The sequence below is a fragment of the Sycon ciliatum genome, chromosome 2 (assembly GCF_964019385.1).
Source record: "Sycon ciliatum chromosome 2, ocSycCili1.1, whole genome shotgun sequence".
In the NCBI taxonomy this organism is placed as follows: Eukaryota; Metazoa; Porifera; class Calcarea; order Leucosolenida; family Sycettidae; genus Sycon; species Sycon ciliatum.
This window is the reverse complement of record NC_088644.1, coordinates 1190934-1205446: the sequence shown is the minus strand read 5'-3', so window position 1 is coordinate 1205446 and position 14513 is coordinate 1190934. Positions and strand designations below refer to the sequence as shown.

The 14513-nt window shown below is 47.4% G+C and overlaps 2 protein-coding genes across 2 annotated transcripts; one reads left to right on the top strand and one right to left on the bottom strand.

Moving 5' to 3' along the window:
* Positions 1-1736: 1736 nt before the first annotated feature.
* Positions 1737-9199, top strand: LOC135808191 (dynein assembly factor with WD repeat domains 1-like; the record flags this gene model as incomplete). Its single annotated transcript, XM_065321345.1, is given in 10 exon segments — positions 1737-1889; positions 2358-2689; positions 3491-3563; positions 4210-4301; positions 4731-4783; positions 6136-6194; positions 6811-6933; positions 7793-7832; positions 8653-8712; positions 9092-9199. Coding segments are annotated over 9 exon segments (648 nt in total), but the record flags the coding sequence as incomplete, so codon positions are not given.
* A 1903-nt stretch (positions 9200-11102) lies between these two features.
* Positions 11103-13229, bottom strand: LOC135810995 (uncharacterized). The gene has a single exon (XM_065324362.1). The coding sequence runs from the start codon at positions 13227-13229 to the stop codon at positions 11103-11105; it is 2127 nt and encodes a 708-aa protein (XP_065180434.1).
* Positions 13230-14513: the final 1284 nt, after the last annotated feature.

Sequence of the window (14513 nt, the reverse complement as noted above, 5' to 3'; positions counted from 1 at the left end):
GTGTACATGTATAATAATAATATTCGCGGGATCCGCGTTAGCATCACTTGAATGTTCAGAAACACACAAGCTATAGCCTACATGTATACGACGTGTAATGTACAGTGTATCAGTATGTAGGAAGAAGAAAAGCTGAATCTACATTTCCACACGATGACTAGTCTGTAGTACTGTACTGTAGTACTGTAGTACTGTAGTACTGTAGACGTGTAGTACTGTAGTACTGACCTGTGACTGGTGTAACTACTGTACTGGTAACCATGGTAACTGACCTGTACAGACTACAGACAAGTCTACCTCTAACAAGTCTAGCACTACACATAACTTCATAAGTCATCAGTGGATAATGGCAAGAAGGTACATGTACAAGAGAACAGCTAGAGAGAAAAAGGAAAACCAAAGAGGAGTCCAGATGGAAAAAGGAAAACCAAAGAGGAGTCCAGATGGAAAAAGGAAAACCAAAGAGGAGTCCAGATGGAAAAAGGAAAAGCCTAGGAAAGATCAGAACATTGAAAGTCACAGACAGAAGAACGAGCAGTTGCGGTTTCGTAACTCTGGTGAACATTGAAAGTCAAGCACTTGATAGTATTCGTCTGTCCCTGGGATCATAATCATCATGCGCTGGTGGGGGTCAGTTGGAGAATTTGGAGCTCTGGAGGTGCTGGTGACTGCTTGATTTGTTTGGAGGCTGGAGAAGAAGGAGACCTTGATGAGAACACTACTGCTGTTGTTATACCATGTTGTGTTGTGGTTTGTTCTTTTTTCCTTTGGTTTCTTTGGTTTCTGTTCATATTTTGTGTTAGCTGATTTTCACCACTAAGACAAGTCTTGTCTTTCTGGAGTCAGGTTCTGCGCGCAGTAGGCCTTGACAGATTATGCTAGCACAATTTTTCGCATAATTCCTACCAAAATCGAATAATCGCATAATTCGATGCAAACTGCATACGAATCGCATAAAATTGGAATAATCCGCCTGTTCGCATCAAATTAATTATTTCATGCAGTTGTACATGTTCTACAAGTACAAGTACAAGTAGACGCACCAGGAAGTCGTAGGTTTACGACTCCCTTGAGAGGGTAATCCTGAAACTGAGTAAAGATTATTATTATTAGAACATGTCCAGTCCACTACAATCAGTGACCAGGGTGACGGTCGTAGCTAGGTCGGACGGTGCGTTGATCCCGTTGAACTTTTGCTACTACAGTACAACGCCCTCTACAAAAATATTCGCCTTTTATTTTGCACGGAACCATTATACATGTACATTAGCAGCATATGTGAGCATAATGCGGCATAATATGATAACTTTTAGCATAAAAATAGCATAATTCTGCAATTTTTTCAGCAATGCGAAAAGCATAATTTCACGAAAATATTAGCATAATCTGTCAAGGCCTAGCGCAGACCAGACCAGACCGCAAACCAGGCCGCTAGCTAGGCGGGGCTACATGGACTGATGTAGAGCCTAGACTAGAGCTAGACTAGGCTAGAGCCAGTACCATGACTGGCATGAGTACTGGCAGTAGAGGCTGTACAATCATGCTGTATCCATGGCATGTAATCATGGTAATGGATGGCATGGTGTGACTGTCAGTGTCACCAGGTCACACTCACTCAGACTCACTGTCACAGTGTCACTGTCAGTGCATGCAGGACCGCGCTACATAGTGCCGTGCGTGGTGCATGATTGAGCCTTGCACTTGCAGGCGCTAAATGAACTGAAAGACCGCGAAGACAGTAGTTCTCATGGTCAAGTCATTTCGTTGGGAAACGATTTTGAAACAGTCGATTCTCCCAGTCTTGGTTCTACTTCTAGTCGAGCAGGTCAAGGAAAACTAGCCCTTTGCTCACAGTTCTGGCAGTGTCCACCAACGCAGAAAATCAGAAGGTAAGGATGGTAGCGGTGCCACCGACCGTCTGCAGCGCTAGCGGAGCGTTTTCTTGCTCTTCATTCATCGCGTCGCATGAAAAATAAAATCTTTTCAAGCTTTTGATGGTGTATTATGCCTTCTGCAAGCAATGAAGTGGCCAATAAATCCTTGTCCCTCGTCTTCTGCACTGCCTGCTGCTCCAGTTGGAATTGAGGGTAGCGCACATTGCATGCTACCCACGGTACATTTTAAGTTTTTGCTGGCTGCATGACTGAGTGAGTGACCATATCAGTGGATGGGCATAACAATTTCATAAGCAGGCGAGTGACCGCTGCTCTCTCCCCTCTTCTGTGTGTGCGCGTGCGCGCGCGCGCGTGTGCGTGTGTGTGTCTCTCTCTCTCCCTCCCTCAACTTGTCTGTCTTTAGAAATGTAGCTTACTCACTCCCTCCCTCTCGCCCATTCTCTTTCTCTCACCTTACCACAGACAGCCTTACAGCAAGTATACTTCAAGTACAGACAGCAAGGCTGTGCTTGCGCGTAGCAAGAAACTGACCAACTGACTGGCTGACGTCATTCCGGTTATTTGACCCACTGGCCGTCAGGTTGTAAACTCACCAACGACACACCTGCTGAGTGTTGTATTGCACCCAATGTTAACTATCCCATAGTGTAGTGCAGTTCACATTGCAGCAGTAGCAGCATCCTCCTCCTCCTTATCCTCATCATCATCCTCATCATCATCCTCATCAACAGCAGCAGGCAGTAAAGGGCAAGCAATGAAGCTAAAGAAGTTCTTACTGCGCTACTACCCGCCAGGTAACCCGTTAGGTGCTAGCTGCAGTCTGCAGTACTGCCGGGTGCTGAGGAACTGGGGCGGGTGGGAGTGGGGGGGGGGGGGGGGGGGGGGGGGGGTTGGGGTGGGTGGGGGGTCAGCCTACTCGTAGCCTATACTGTTCTTATTTTCATGTGTTACAGTCTATTCACAGTTGAGTCACTGGTATGCCTGTGATTTGTGAGATTCCAGGCTGCGCGTTCCTCGGTGCTCTGTTCTTCGGCGCCCGGTAGCCCCCGTCTGAGCAGATTTTGTAATGCCAGTGCAGTGTATCAGCAAACCAGGTGTCCATAATTATGATGCTCGCACTGCTGCTGAATTACTTTTTACTAGGGCTGCAACGGGTAGGGGTTTGGTCGGGTAACAGGTCCGGGTATTTTTATCCGGGTGGCCCGGGTACCCTATCGAGTATTTTTGACATAGTTTGTACAGTGAGTGTGCACTTGCACTACATAGAAAGTGTACAGTAAGCACGTACCCGTGCCTTTTAGTTTTACATGCACCGTTGCAAAAACACCGTACTCCAACTCTCCGGTTGGGTTCTCAGCACCAAACAGCTACCCGAATACCCGCTGCAATTACGGGTAGCACGGGTACCCTTCTACTTGATGACACCCCTACTTTTACAACTTGCTCTGGGGTGCCGGGTTGGATGCATTTTTGAATCTGTCACATGATGTGCGTGTACGTGTATGTACATTAGGCAGTACAGCCTTGCAGAGCAGTGATTCAGTACAGTCATGTGTGTGTGTGTGTGTGTGTAATACTGTGTACCCTTGATGTAGGTATCATCTTGGAATTTGAATCTCGTGGGTTGGTGAAGCAACGCTCAATTGATCTTCTGTATCTTTCTCCAGAGTGAGTTCCACCAATTCTTGGATGACAATCACTACTAGGACCCTGGACTCTTCACACCAGTGCCTGTACTCAGTCTCAAAAGAGTCAACGCCCGTTACACACTAGAAGTAGCCTGGTTGCCCAAAGTCCATCAATACCTATATCACAGTGTTCACACACCTTTTGTCGAATTGCTCAAAAACTGCCAACCTTACCCTGCCAGTGAGACAAATTGAAATTATAGTACCCAAGCTGATGATCCCCAATTTGGAATTTCTGCATGATGCGTGGTCCACGCAACAGGCAATCGTGAACATGTCCTTGCCCTGCTGCCGGAGCGCGAGCACGCTCAGACCAGGGATACCTTACGTGAGCATGTGTAAATCAGCCTTGCCCCAAGGGAGACTGTAACAGGCAGCCAGGTAGGAAATCCCCATTTTGTTTAGCATTGAAGTCACCCTTGTTGCGCACATAAAACACACACACACACACCACAGGCGTTTTCCATTGCTAATACAATTTTTTCTGTACTCTTTATATTTTGTGTGTGTGTGTGTGTGTGTCTGTGTGTGTGTGTGTGTCTGTCTGTCTGTGTGTGTGTGTGTGTGTGTGTGTGTGTGTGTGTGTGTGTGTGTGTCTGTGTCTGTGTCTGTGTCTGTTTGACCAGAGACAATGTGGACGTATTACTTAAAGCAATTTCCCAACAGGAGCCTCTCATCACTCCATCCAGATATGAACAAGTCAAGCATCTTATTACCAGTATCCTTGTAGTGCTGCTTTACCGGATTGCTGGGAATGGGCTCAGCTAGTCTTGGTGTACTGCAGGGTGGGGCTGCTGGGGCTCAGTTGGTCTTGGTGTATTGCTGGGTGGGATTTGCTGTGACTGTGCTGTGTTGGCGATGGAGAGCCGCTGGATGGGATTACCGGGACTGTCTCCAGTGGGCCCCGTGTCCGACTAGGTCTTGGTATTTGTATGCGCAGAGCTTTAGGGTATTATGGGTATTATGTGGATGATAAATCTGTTGACAGATGCGTCGACTCTGCTCCTGTCTAACAGGTTCAGGGAAGATGCGAGCTGTGTTTATTATTATTAATTTATTATTATTAAATAGAGGGAGCCGTCGTGATGATTCCAATGAGAACTCTTGCAAGGCTCCTTGACAATGTGTTCACTACCACCGCTTGCAGTTCTGCAGCTTCGGTTGGTGGAAAATGATGACAAAATGTATCACCTGACCAAGGTAAGTGTAACCAGACTATAGCAGTACAGTACCGTATTTCCCCGATTATAAGTCGCACCTTTTTACACTAAAATTCAGGGTAAAACAGGGGGTGTGACTTACAATCGAGCGTGACTTACTACTGAAGTGAATATATCGCAACAACATTGCTCAAACCTGAAAATGGGGGTGCGACTTATAATCGGGGAAATACGGTACTCACTTGTATGCCGTGTCACTGCGCTGCTTGCATGTGTGGTGGCTGGCTAAGGGCATCCAGCATGCATGCCATGTCTTTGTGTTGATTGCTATCCACTCAAAAACTGCGTCTGCTACTCTATAGGCGGGTAGGCAGGGAGACTAGTTGGGATACAAGTATGGATGGAGTATTGTATAATGTGTGTATAAATACTGTGAGGGAATGTCGTAGTACTTGTAGTAAATAGTAAGTTGCATCAATGGATCAGGATGACTTTAGAATATTGTGTGATCTCCGTAGAGGCATACCTTCCAACCATCCCGATTTGGTCGGGACCACCCCGTTATCGCATGGTGGTACTAGGCACCCAAAGGTGCATTTGTGGCATGCCTCATCTACACACATTTTCATACCTAGGATACCTAGGTATGTCATTGTCCCGATGTCAGGTTTGCAAAGGTTGGCACTTATGTTGAGGGTATGTTATCACATCATCAGTTGAGTTGCGTTAGCGAAGTCGATGACGCGCGGCACAGCGGTGCACTTGCACTAGCGACTTGCGCTGCATACATAGCGCCCGTGAGCAGATCCGCTGGTTCACCCCATGAAATCATTCTCATAACCTCTATACTCCACACTTACAAGCACACACTGACTACTAAGAGATGCAGGGGCGTAGCACCCGCTACGACTGGTACGACCATGGCCGTACCACTTTTCGAAAAGTGTGGTCCGTCCGGAACGTGCAAAACCGTAATAAAAAAATCAGGATCCATCCGGATGCGTGTGCGTATCAGACTTTGACCTTTTTCTAGACTCGTACTCGTAGATCTACTCGTAGATCTGCCATGCATCTGTGCATGTCCATGCACGTCTCTTCTGACCGTGAACTATGACTTTATAAACTGTGCCAGAAGTGTGCCAGAAGTTCACAGAACGCAGGATTTTGTGTCTTTTTTACAAAATTTTCCCGCGGGGAGGTCCCCCGGACCCCCCTCCAAAACGGCGTTCGGCCGCGCCGACCTTCGGTCGTACCACTTCCAAAACCCCTCCTACGCCCCTGAGATGTGATAAAATTGTAGAAATGTACTCGAGGACCACAGCTAGACTATGTGTGATGTGTCTGTGTGTCTTGTGTGTGTGTGTGTGTGTGTATAACTCTGCTCTCCTGCAGGTTCTACGTGTACACGTACTGCCGCTGACTAACGTTGCACTCAACAAGACTGGATCACAGTAAGTTCTGCCGCACTCAGGCCTCAGTTCCTGACTGACTGGTGGTGTGAAGTATCATAACTGATGATGGCATCACCATGATCGGTATTCATTGCTCATGATATCCCGACTGGTTGTGATACTAACTGTTAGGATGCTTGACATGACAACGTTTACATGTGTATGAGGGGGTGGCCTTTTCGTGGGTCTGTGGCTAAAATATTTGACCATGCACACTTCGAGTGACATAATGCATGCTGAAAGATGATGTCATCACACTGACAGATGTGGTACTGCAGTGAGGCGGTGGAGGTTTCCGGTATCGGGGTTGTGTTGCATTATTGCTCTCTATGTTCCTCCCCCCCCCCCCCACTCTCTCTCTCTCCTCCCCCCCCCCCCCCCACTCTCTCTCTCTCCCTCACTCACTCTATCTCTCTCTCTCTCTCTCTCTCTCTCTCTCTCTCTCTCTCTCTCTCTCTCTCTCTCTCTCTCTCTCTCTCTCTCTCTCTTTCTCTTTCTCTCTCTCTCTCTCTCTCTCTCTCTCTCTCTCTCTCTCTCTCTCTCTCTCTCTCTCTCTCTCTCTCTCTCTCTCTCTCTCTCTCTCTCTCTCTCTCTCTCTCTCTCCTCTCCCTAACAGATTCATCACAGGTAGCTACGATAGGACATGTAAACTTTGGGATGCCGATACTGGCAGTCTGCTGCGGACGCTGGAAGGTCATCGCAACGTCGTCTATTCAATTGCGTTTAACAATCCGTACGGGTAAGAGAGACGTCCCATGGCCAGTATGCTGAGCAAACTCTGTGTCGTCTCTGGTGGCATTTGAAACTCTTGTGCAAGTACACCTGTACATCTATCCCAAGTACTAGTATTAGCTGAAAAAAAGTAAATTATCGTGTCCGTTCCCGAAGGGAACTCACGACGGCCGCTAACACCCGGTAAACCCTAGCGGCAGATGCAGCGCCTAACGGCTGAAAGCAGCCCTCCATATCACTAAGGGGAAGGCGGGGGGGGGGGGGCTTTCAGTGTCAAAACACTCTCCTACAACTTTTTGAATTTTTGACCATGGACGATGTGCGCAAATCCCGATTTGGCAAAGACTCTGCAGAGTACGTATGCTCCTTGAAGATTATTTTGCATGGAACGCTAGCTACAAGCTCTCCTGGAATAATGAACGGGCATTTCAACGTCGCTGGTTAGAAGCCTACCAAACTTGGTTGGTCTTGAGTCATCGGCGGCATCCAATTCTGTTTGCCATGTGTTCTTTCGCCCATACTTATTATGAGTAGTGCATTTATGAGTTAATTTCCAGGATCTCTTGCTGGCACCCACCCACCCACCAATTTCTGTAAAGCTTTTTTTTTAAATTGCTCAACGCCCATATGACGAAACAGTTTCTTAGAGACGCCGTAGTAATAACATATGGATTCTTGTATGCTTGTATGTACGGATTCTTGGGTGGATTCTTCTTGTATGGATTTTTGTATGCTTGTCTCCCAAGGGGAGACCCACGTGACCAGTTATGGCAGTGAGCAAGTACAAGTGTGTATGTGTACATGTGGGTGTGTGTGGGTGTGTGTGTCTGTGTGTGTGCGTGCGTGCGTGCGTGTGTGTATCACAGAGATAAGATTGCAACGGGATCGTTTGACAGGACTTGCAGAGTAGGTTGTTTGTTTCCAGAAATATGTCGTGTGTCCTGACATATGGGCTCTGGTCTGGATTCCTGTCTGCACTATCCCTGTAGTTTTTTGGCATTGAATGATCCCTATCTCCCCCCCCCCCCTCCTACACATACACACACATCACACAGAAAGGAAAAATGGTCACCCCTGTCCCACATGCGCAAGCATAGCACTAGCTAGGGAAAAAAAACCATGGTCCCCGCCCTCCCCCCCCCCCCCCCTCCACTGTTCCCTTCCAACACCCATGACAATGATACACAACATGTGACTTGGGAGATATGTGACCGTTACATGATATCCCTGATCCAGCCACACACACAGCACATACATGCTCAGGCTGGGGAGGGCATACATCATGTGACCCACAAAAAGGAGAACACTGGAGTGATGTAGCTGATGGGTGTTCACTCCTAACACTTTCTCAGGGCAGGTCCAACCCCTGTATACTCTACTTTAACATCTTTGGGATACGCGTCCCAGGCTAATGAGGCTATACTAGGATTTGAGCCTCAACATATTCACTTTACTATGCATTGAAGGTGTATTTCTGTGCCGGGCACTGTGCAATTGTCAGGCAACCTTCATCCCGATTGTATTTAGTCTGTCTCTCTTGTCTGCTACACACATACTCTCTCTCTCTCTCTGCCTACAGTCATGACTGATACTAGAATAAAATGTAGTTTCAGTTGTTGTGTCAATCTGTACAAGCAGTGTGGAACTGTCCCAGCTTGTCTCCCTGTGTATGTGTGTGTATGTACATGGTGTGTGTGTGTGCGTGCGTGTGTTCTGTACAACACAGTTATGGAATAGCGATACTGGTGAGCTACTGTCTACAATGGAAGGGCACACAGCAGAAGTGGTAAGACTATGGCCCATACTGGATGTGTACTGCTATGCTCTGACTAAAAGATGTTAAAAATGATTACGCATCTTACCATACTTCGACGTACATGATAGCCAAGTGCAGGTCTACCCTGGTTAGTACGACATCGATTGCAAGACAAACCTCATTAGTAGACAACGATCCAAAATCCCATGATGCTTTTAGAGACGCATTTAACAGTCGCACATGCAAGTCAGTAGATAATACTCGTTTTACGCGGCAGCACATTTGAAACCCCTGGGGTGGTCTACAAGTGAGGGTGAACCTGCGTCGCTTTCACAACATCGGCCCGCAGACTAGCACACAACTCACTGCAGAACTGTGTGTGTACGGTATGCATGACTGTGTGTTGCAGGTGTGTGTTGCATTCGACCCGCTCAGCACTATCCTGGGAACAGCGTCGATGGATGCCACTGCCAAGATCTACGACATTGCCACTTCTCAAGAGCTGGTTTGTTTTGAGGTCAGTGTCTATGTCCGTGCAATACTCAATCTGCGGACAGAACTGTTTTGTCCTTTGTGGACTCATAAGCGCAGCACAGAGAAAATGAGGCTGAACCTGATAGCAATGAAAAATAAATTTTCCAACGCCAGATTTAAACCAGGCCGTGCAATATCAATTTTCTCAGATGAGTATCAGCGCATCCAAGTACTTTCTCACGTTCACTACACTGTAACTGAACGGTGTTCATAGCTGGTAGGATTGGGCATGAACCCATGCCTTTTTGTGTGTGTGTTTTTGCTGGCTTTTTGGGCATCACGCGTATGGCAATATGCTAGAATGGAAATATCAGCTTTTGCTTTTCAAGGCGTTTCGGGCACGTACTGGCTTACATGTGACTTTGACTAATGGCATCAACATTTGGTAGTCATTGGCGTAACAGGACCTAAAGTACGACTTGAACGCGTGCTTGCCGTGGGCACGCATGAACTGCATGCATACTGTGCCCCCCCCCCCCCCCCCCCCGGTATGAGCACAGCCTAAGCATCATGGTCATAGTGGATTGGTCTAATACCATGATTAAACAAATGAAAGACGTACCTGGTTCAAGTCATTCCTAGGAGTGGCTTTTCCAGCCATGCAACCACCCACACTCAACTGCGAACGCGGGCCAGGCAAAAAGGGTACTAAAGTACATGGATGCGGGTATGGGGATTTCGGCACGTATGCCAGTGGTTGCGAGACTTATCCCTTCACCGCACCATTCGATGCTGCACCTGCCCCTGAGGTATTCCGGGTGTTATCCGCCGTTATCAGTTTCCCTGGGAATGAAGACGAAGTATATTTTCTATTTTCAAGCCTGGTCACAGCATGTTCTGAGCATCAGAACAAATCATTGCTAGGCATACGTCCAGTGGAATACTGTAGTACAGTAGGATGTGAATCTATTGCAAAGTACAATCAACTTCGCTTATAACGACACTCGGCGACGCATCAAAAAGGTGTCGTTATACCCGAAGTCTCATTATATGTATTACAATGGGATGGGACTTTGGTCTGGGCATGGAAATTCTAAGAGTTGGTGGACAAGCCGTTGATTATTCACTCTCATTGTAATATCAAAAAGTATTCTTTCTAGACCAAAGAGTGGTATATTTGATAACATTTAATAACGATAGAAATTTTTACGATACTTCTCCAGACGTTTCGTTGTTCTGAACAACATCGTCAGTGGATAAAGAATGGAGGGCTTTGGGTGGTGGCAAGGGTTAATAGGGAGTGATGGTGGTGAGATGAGGTGAGGTGAGAAGGTGAAGGTGGGAAATACATGTATCTAAGTTAATGGTGAAGGTTAGGTGCGGGTCGATACAGGTGGGAAGGGGTACACCCTTCGGGTAGAAGTGTAGGTTGGTAGAAGGTGTTGGTGTGCGTAGAAGGTGGAGTGGCGTAATGGAAGTGTTGGGTTGATAAATGTGGGAGAGAGTCTAGGTAGGGTGTGGATCAGCAATAGGTGTTGGTGTATGTGGTGGGTAGAATTGGCAAGAGGTGTGTGTGTGTGTGTGTGTGTGTGTGTGTGTGTGTGCGTGCGAAAAAGAGTAAGGTAGTGAGTATTGGTATGCGTGGAAGGAAGATGTGACAGAAGGTGTGCGCTATAGGCAAGGGGTGCAGGAATATTCTGAGGTGGGGGGTGGGACTAAAACAGGACGTTGTGATTCATCTAGTGATATATATAATATCAGCAATAGCAGCAGTATATACAAAGAGGTGTGTGTGTGTGTGTGTGTGTATGCGTGTGCGTTTGCAAGCTTTTTGGTAGTGTAGTGTGTTGGGGGGGGGGGGGAGAGAGAGCACCGGGTGCGGGTGTTCTTCTTCTATTGCGATCATTTTTGGATGGGTTGGCAGATAGTGGATGGTGGAAGGCAAGTTATGCCAAGAATCCAGTTCCCATATCTTCTTTTCTTCTGTTGATAGTTGGTTTCTTGTCGCGAATGGCATATGCTTCACGGATCCGGAGCCTCAGCTCATCCCTCTCCGTGAGCTGAGCAATCTCGTACATAATCTCTGGGGTGGCGTTCGGGTGTTCCCTAGCGTAGTGCACACCGAATGCAGACTTCTTGTCATGAGATTTTGCAGCGTTTGTGTGCTCTTGGGCCCGGGTGTGCACTTGCCTCCCAGTAGAGCCGACGTATCTCTCGTGACAAAGGTGGCATGTAGCTTCGTACACGGCAAATCTGCAGGTGCATTTCTTCCTGAACATAGGGCATTCGCGCATTCTGCATTTTTCCGGTTCTCCTTTTTTCTTCGTGAGTTCTTGGATGGTTGGGGGTCGAGGGTTAACGAGGCGTGCCGTTATGCCGTTTTTCTTAAGTGCCTGTCGTACTTGGCCGTTAACCTTGTCGGAGATGTACGGTATTCTAAATACCAGTTGTTTCCCTTTTGTTTGTTTACTTGTGTTTCTTCTTCGGGCTCGCGCTTTGATGATGTGTTCTGCAGAATAGCCGTTCCCTGCAAGTTTATCTGAGATGAAGCGTCTGGCTTCCTCCGCAAACTCAGGCGTGCTGTTGTCTTGTGCTCGTTTGTATTCATTGTTAATGACCGCCATCTTAACCGCCGTTGGATGGTGGGAATCTGCGTGTAGTGTTATCCCTTTGTTTGCTTCTTTTACGTAGAGCTTGTGTGTGACTTTGCCGTTAGGAAGAATCTTTAGTCTGATATCCAGGATTGGTAGGAAACCATCTTTGTCCGGCAACTCCAGTTCAAACTTGATTGTCGGGTGTTTTCCGTTGAGTTTGGTCAGTAGAGATTGTGCTTCCGCAGGAGTGTCAACTGCGGTTCCCGAGTCGTCTACATAGCGAACGAACACTGGCAATGGCGGCGAGATGTTTCTGTAAATGTGGCGCTGTTCAAAGCGGTCCATGACGATGATAGCTATTGTGCCGCTGAGTCTGCTGCCCATCGCCAATCCCCTTGTCTGTTTGAATGTTCCAAGGGTTGGGTGTTGGAACACGTTGTTATATAGAATCAGTCCGAGTAGCTCTTTTAGGTCGACCGGTGTGAGGGAGTAGGTATTGATTTTGAAGCGGTTCGCGTATTCGAGGACGGTGCTGATTCCTTCTTCAATGCCAATGTTTGTGTACAGCGAGATCACGTCGAATGAGATGGGGATTTTCTTCTTCAGTTTGTTTTCGTTGCTCGTAAATTGGGCTATTAGGTCCCGCGTGCTGCTGATGTGGGCGCTCACGTTAAGCAGCAATGGCTTGAAGATGAAATGGAGGATCCAACCGAGTCTTTCGAAAATGCCGCCTGATCCCGAGACGATTGGGCGAATCTTGAGAGATTTCTTGTGTGTTTTCGGCAGTGCGTAGAACCGTTGCGTTCTTGCGCAGGGTGGCGTATTGAGTCGTCTGATGATGATCTTGGGGAAATCTCTGCTTCTGAGAATTTTCTCTAGAGCTTTGTTGATGGTGAGGCGCAGTGTCGGTGTTGGATCTTTCTGAAGCTTGCAATATGTTGTTGAGTCGGCGAGGTGCTCCCTGCACAGTTCCTGCATGTCCTCCGCCTTCATGATCACCATCTCGCCTCCTTTATCACTTCGAGTGACCACGATGTCCTCACGTTCTCGTAGTTCTTTAAGCGCATGCCGGTCTGCGTGGGAGATGTTGGGTTTAGGATTCTGCCATTTCCCCGCCGTTCTCATAATGCGCTCCATGTCCGTGATGAAACCTTTGATGGATCGCTCGGCTGGGTCTATGTCCCGTGGCGGTGCTTTTCTCCTGATCTTGAACGGACATTCTGATTTGATAGGGTCGAAGGTTCCACCAATACCGGTTCCGGTTCTCTCCCCAGCGGCTTTCCATCGAATGCCGTATGCGAGTACAGCGATCTCCGTCTGTAACTTCTGTTGCAGTCCTTTCTTGGTGAATTTCGGTGTGATGGCGAATTTTGGGCCTTTTGCTAGAAGCGACACTGCCTGTTCGGATACACTGATATCTCCCAGTATACTGACTCTCTGTGTTAGGTTCCTGTGTCTCTCAGTGACGTTGTCTGGCATCGAGGTCTGAGGGCTGTTCGGCACGCAGCCGGGTCCCAGTAGTAGTGTACCGTCTGGTTGTTCTCGGGATTCTGTTAGTCTCTTGAATTTCTGCTTCAAGGATGATTTCCATTTTGTCTTGCTGGCATAGCTGCGTTGACCAGATCATTTAGTCGCTGGTATTGGTCGCTTTTCCGGTGCATGGATGCCTGCAGCTTGTTGGCCTTTGATTTCGAGGCGTGGATGGCATGGTATTCCGCGCGTATGAGTTGTCCGAGTATTCGTTTTTCGGTTTCGCGTTGATATCGTTGTGTATAAGCCAGGTTCTTGATGGCTGTTGGGAAGCGGATTGGGTTGTGTAACGCGGGTGGACATATACCAGCGTTTCTGCAGCGCCGAAGAAAGATCACATTCTGCTCCCGATGCTTGAGTCTCTCCACATTTGCCATCCATTCTGTTGCTTGTCCGCGAGTTGATCGGTCCAGTCCAAAGTCAAAGAGTTGGTGGACAAGCCGTTGATTATTCACTCTCATTGTAATATCAAAAAGTATTCTTTCTAGACCAAAGAGTGGTATATTTGATAACATTTAATAACGATAGAAATTTTTACGATACTTCTCCAGACGTTTCGTTGTTCTGAACAACATCGTCAGTGGATAAAGAATGGAGGGCTTTGGGTGGTGGCAAGGGTTAATAGGGAGTGATGGTGGTGAGATGAGGAATATTCCTGCACCCCTTGCCTATAGCGCACACCTTCTGTCACATCTTCCTTCCACGCATACCAATACTCACTACCTTACTCTTTTTCGCACACACACACACACACACACACACACACACACACACACACACACACACACGCACACACACACAAACACACACACACACACACACACACACATGTGCATCTGTAATCACAATGCACACACAGTCAACTTCGCTAATAACGACTGCGGATATAACGACAATTCGCGAATAGCGACAGAATTTCCATGTCAAAAAGTATTCTTTCTAGACCAAAGAGTGGTATATTGATAACATTTAATAACGATAGAAATTTTTACGATACTTCTCCAGACGTTTCGTTGTTCTGAACAACATCGTCAGTGGATAAAGAATGGAGGGCTTTGGGTGGTGGCAAGGGTTAATAGGGAGTGATGGTGGTGAGATGAGGTGAGGTGAGAAGGTGAAGGTGGGAAATACATGTATCTAAGTTAATGGTGAAGGTTAGGTGCGGGTCGATACAGGTGGGAAAGGGGTACACCCTTCGGGTAGAAGTGTAGGTTGGTAGAAGGTGTTGGTGTG

Coding starts and splice junctions, on each gene's coding strand:
- LOC135810995 (XM_065324362.1), bottom strand. CDS start 13,229: ATGCCAGACAACGTCACTGAGAGACACAGGAACCTAACACAGAGAGTC.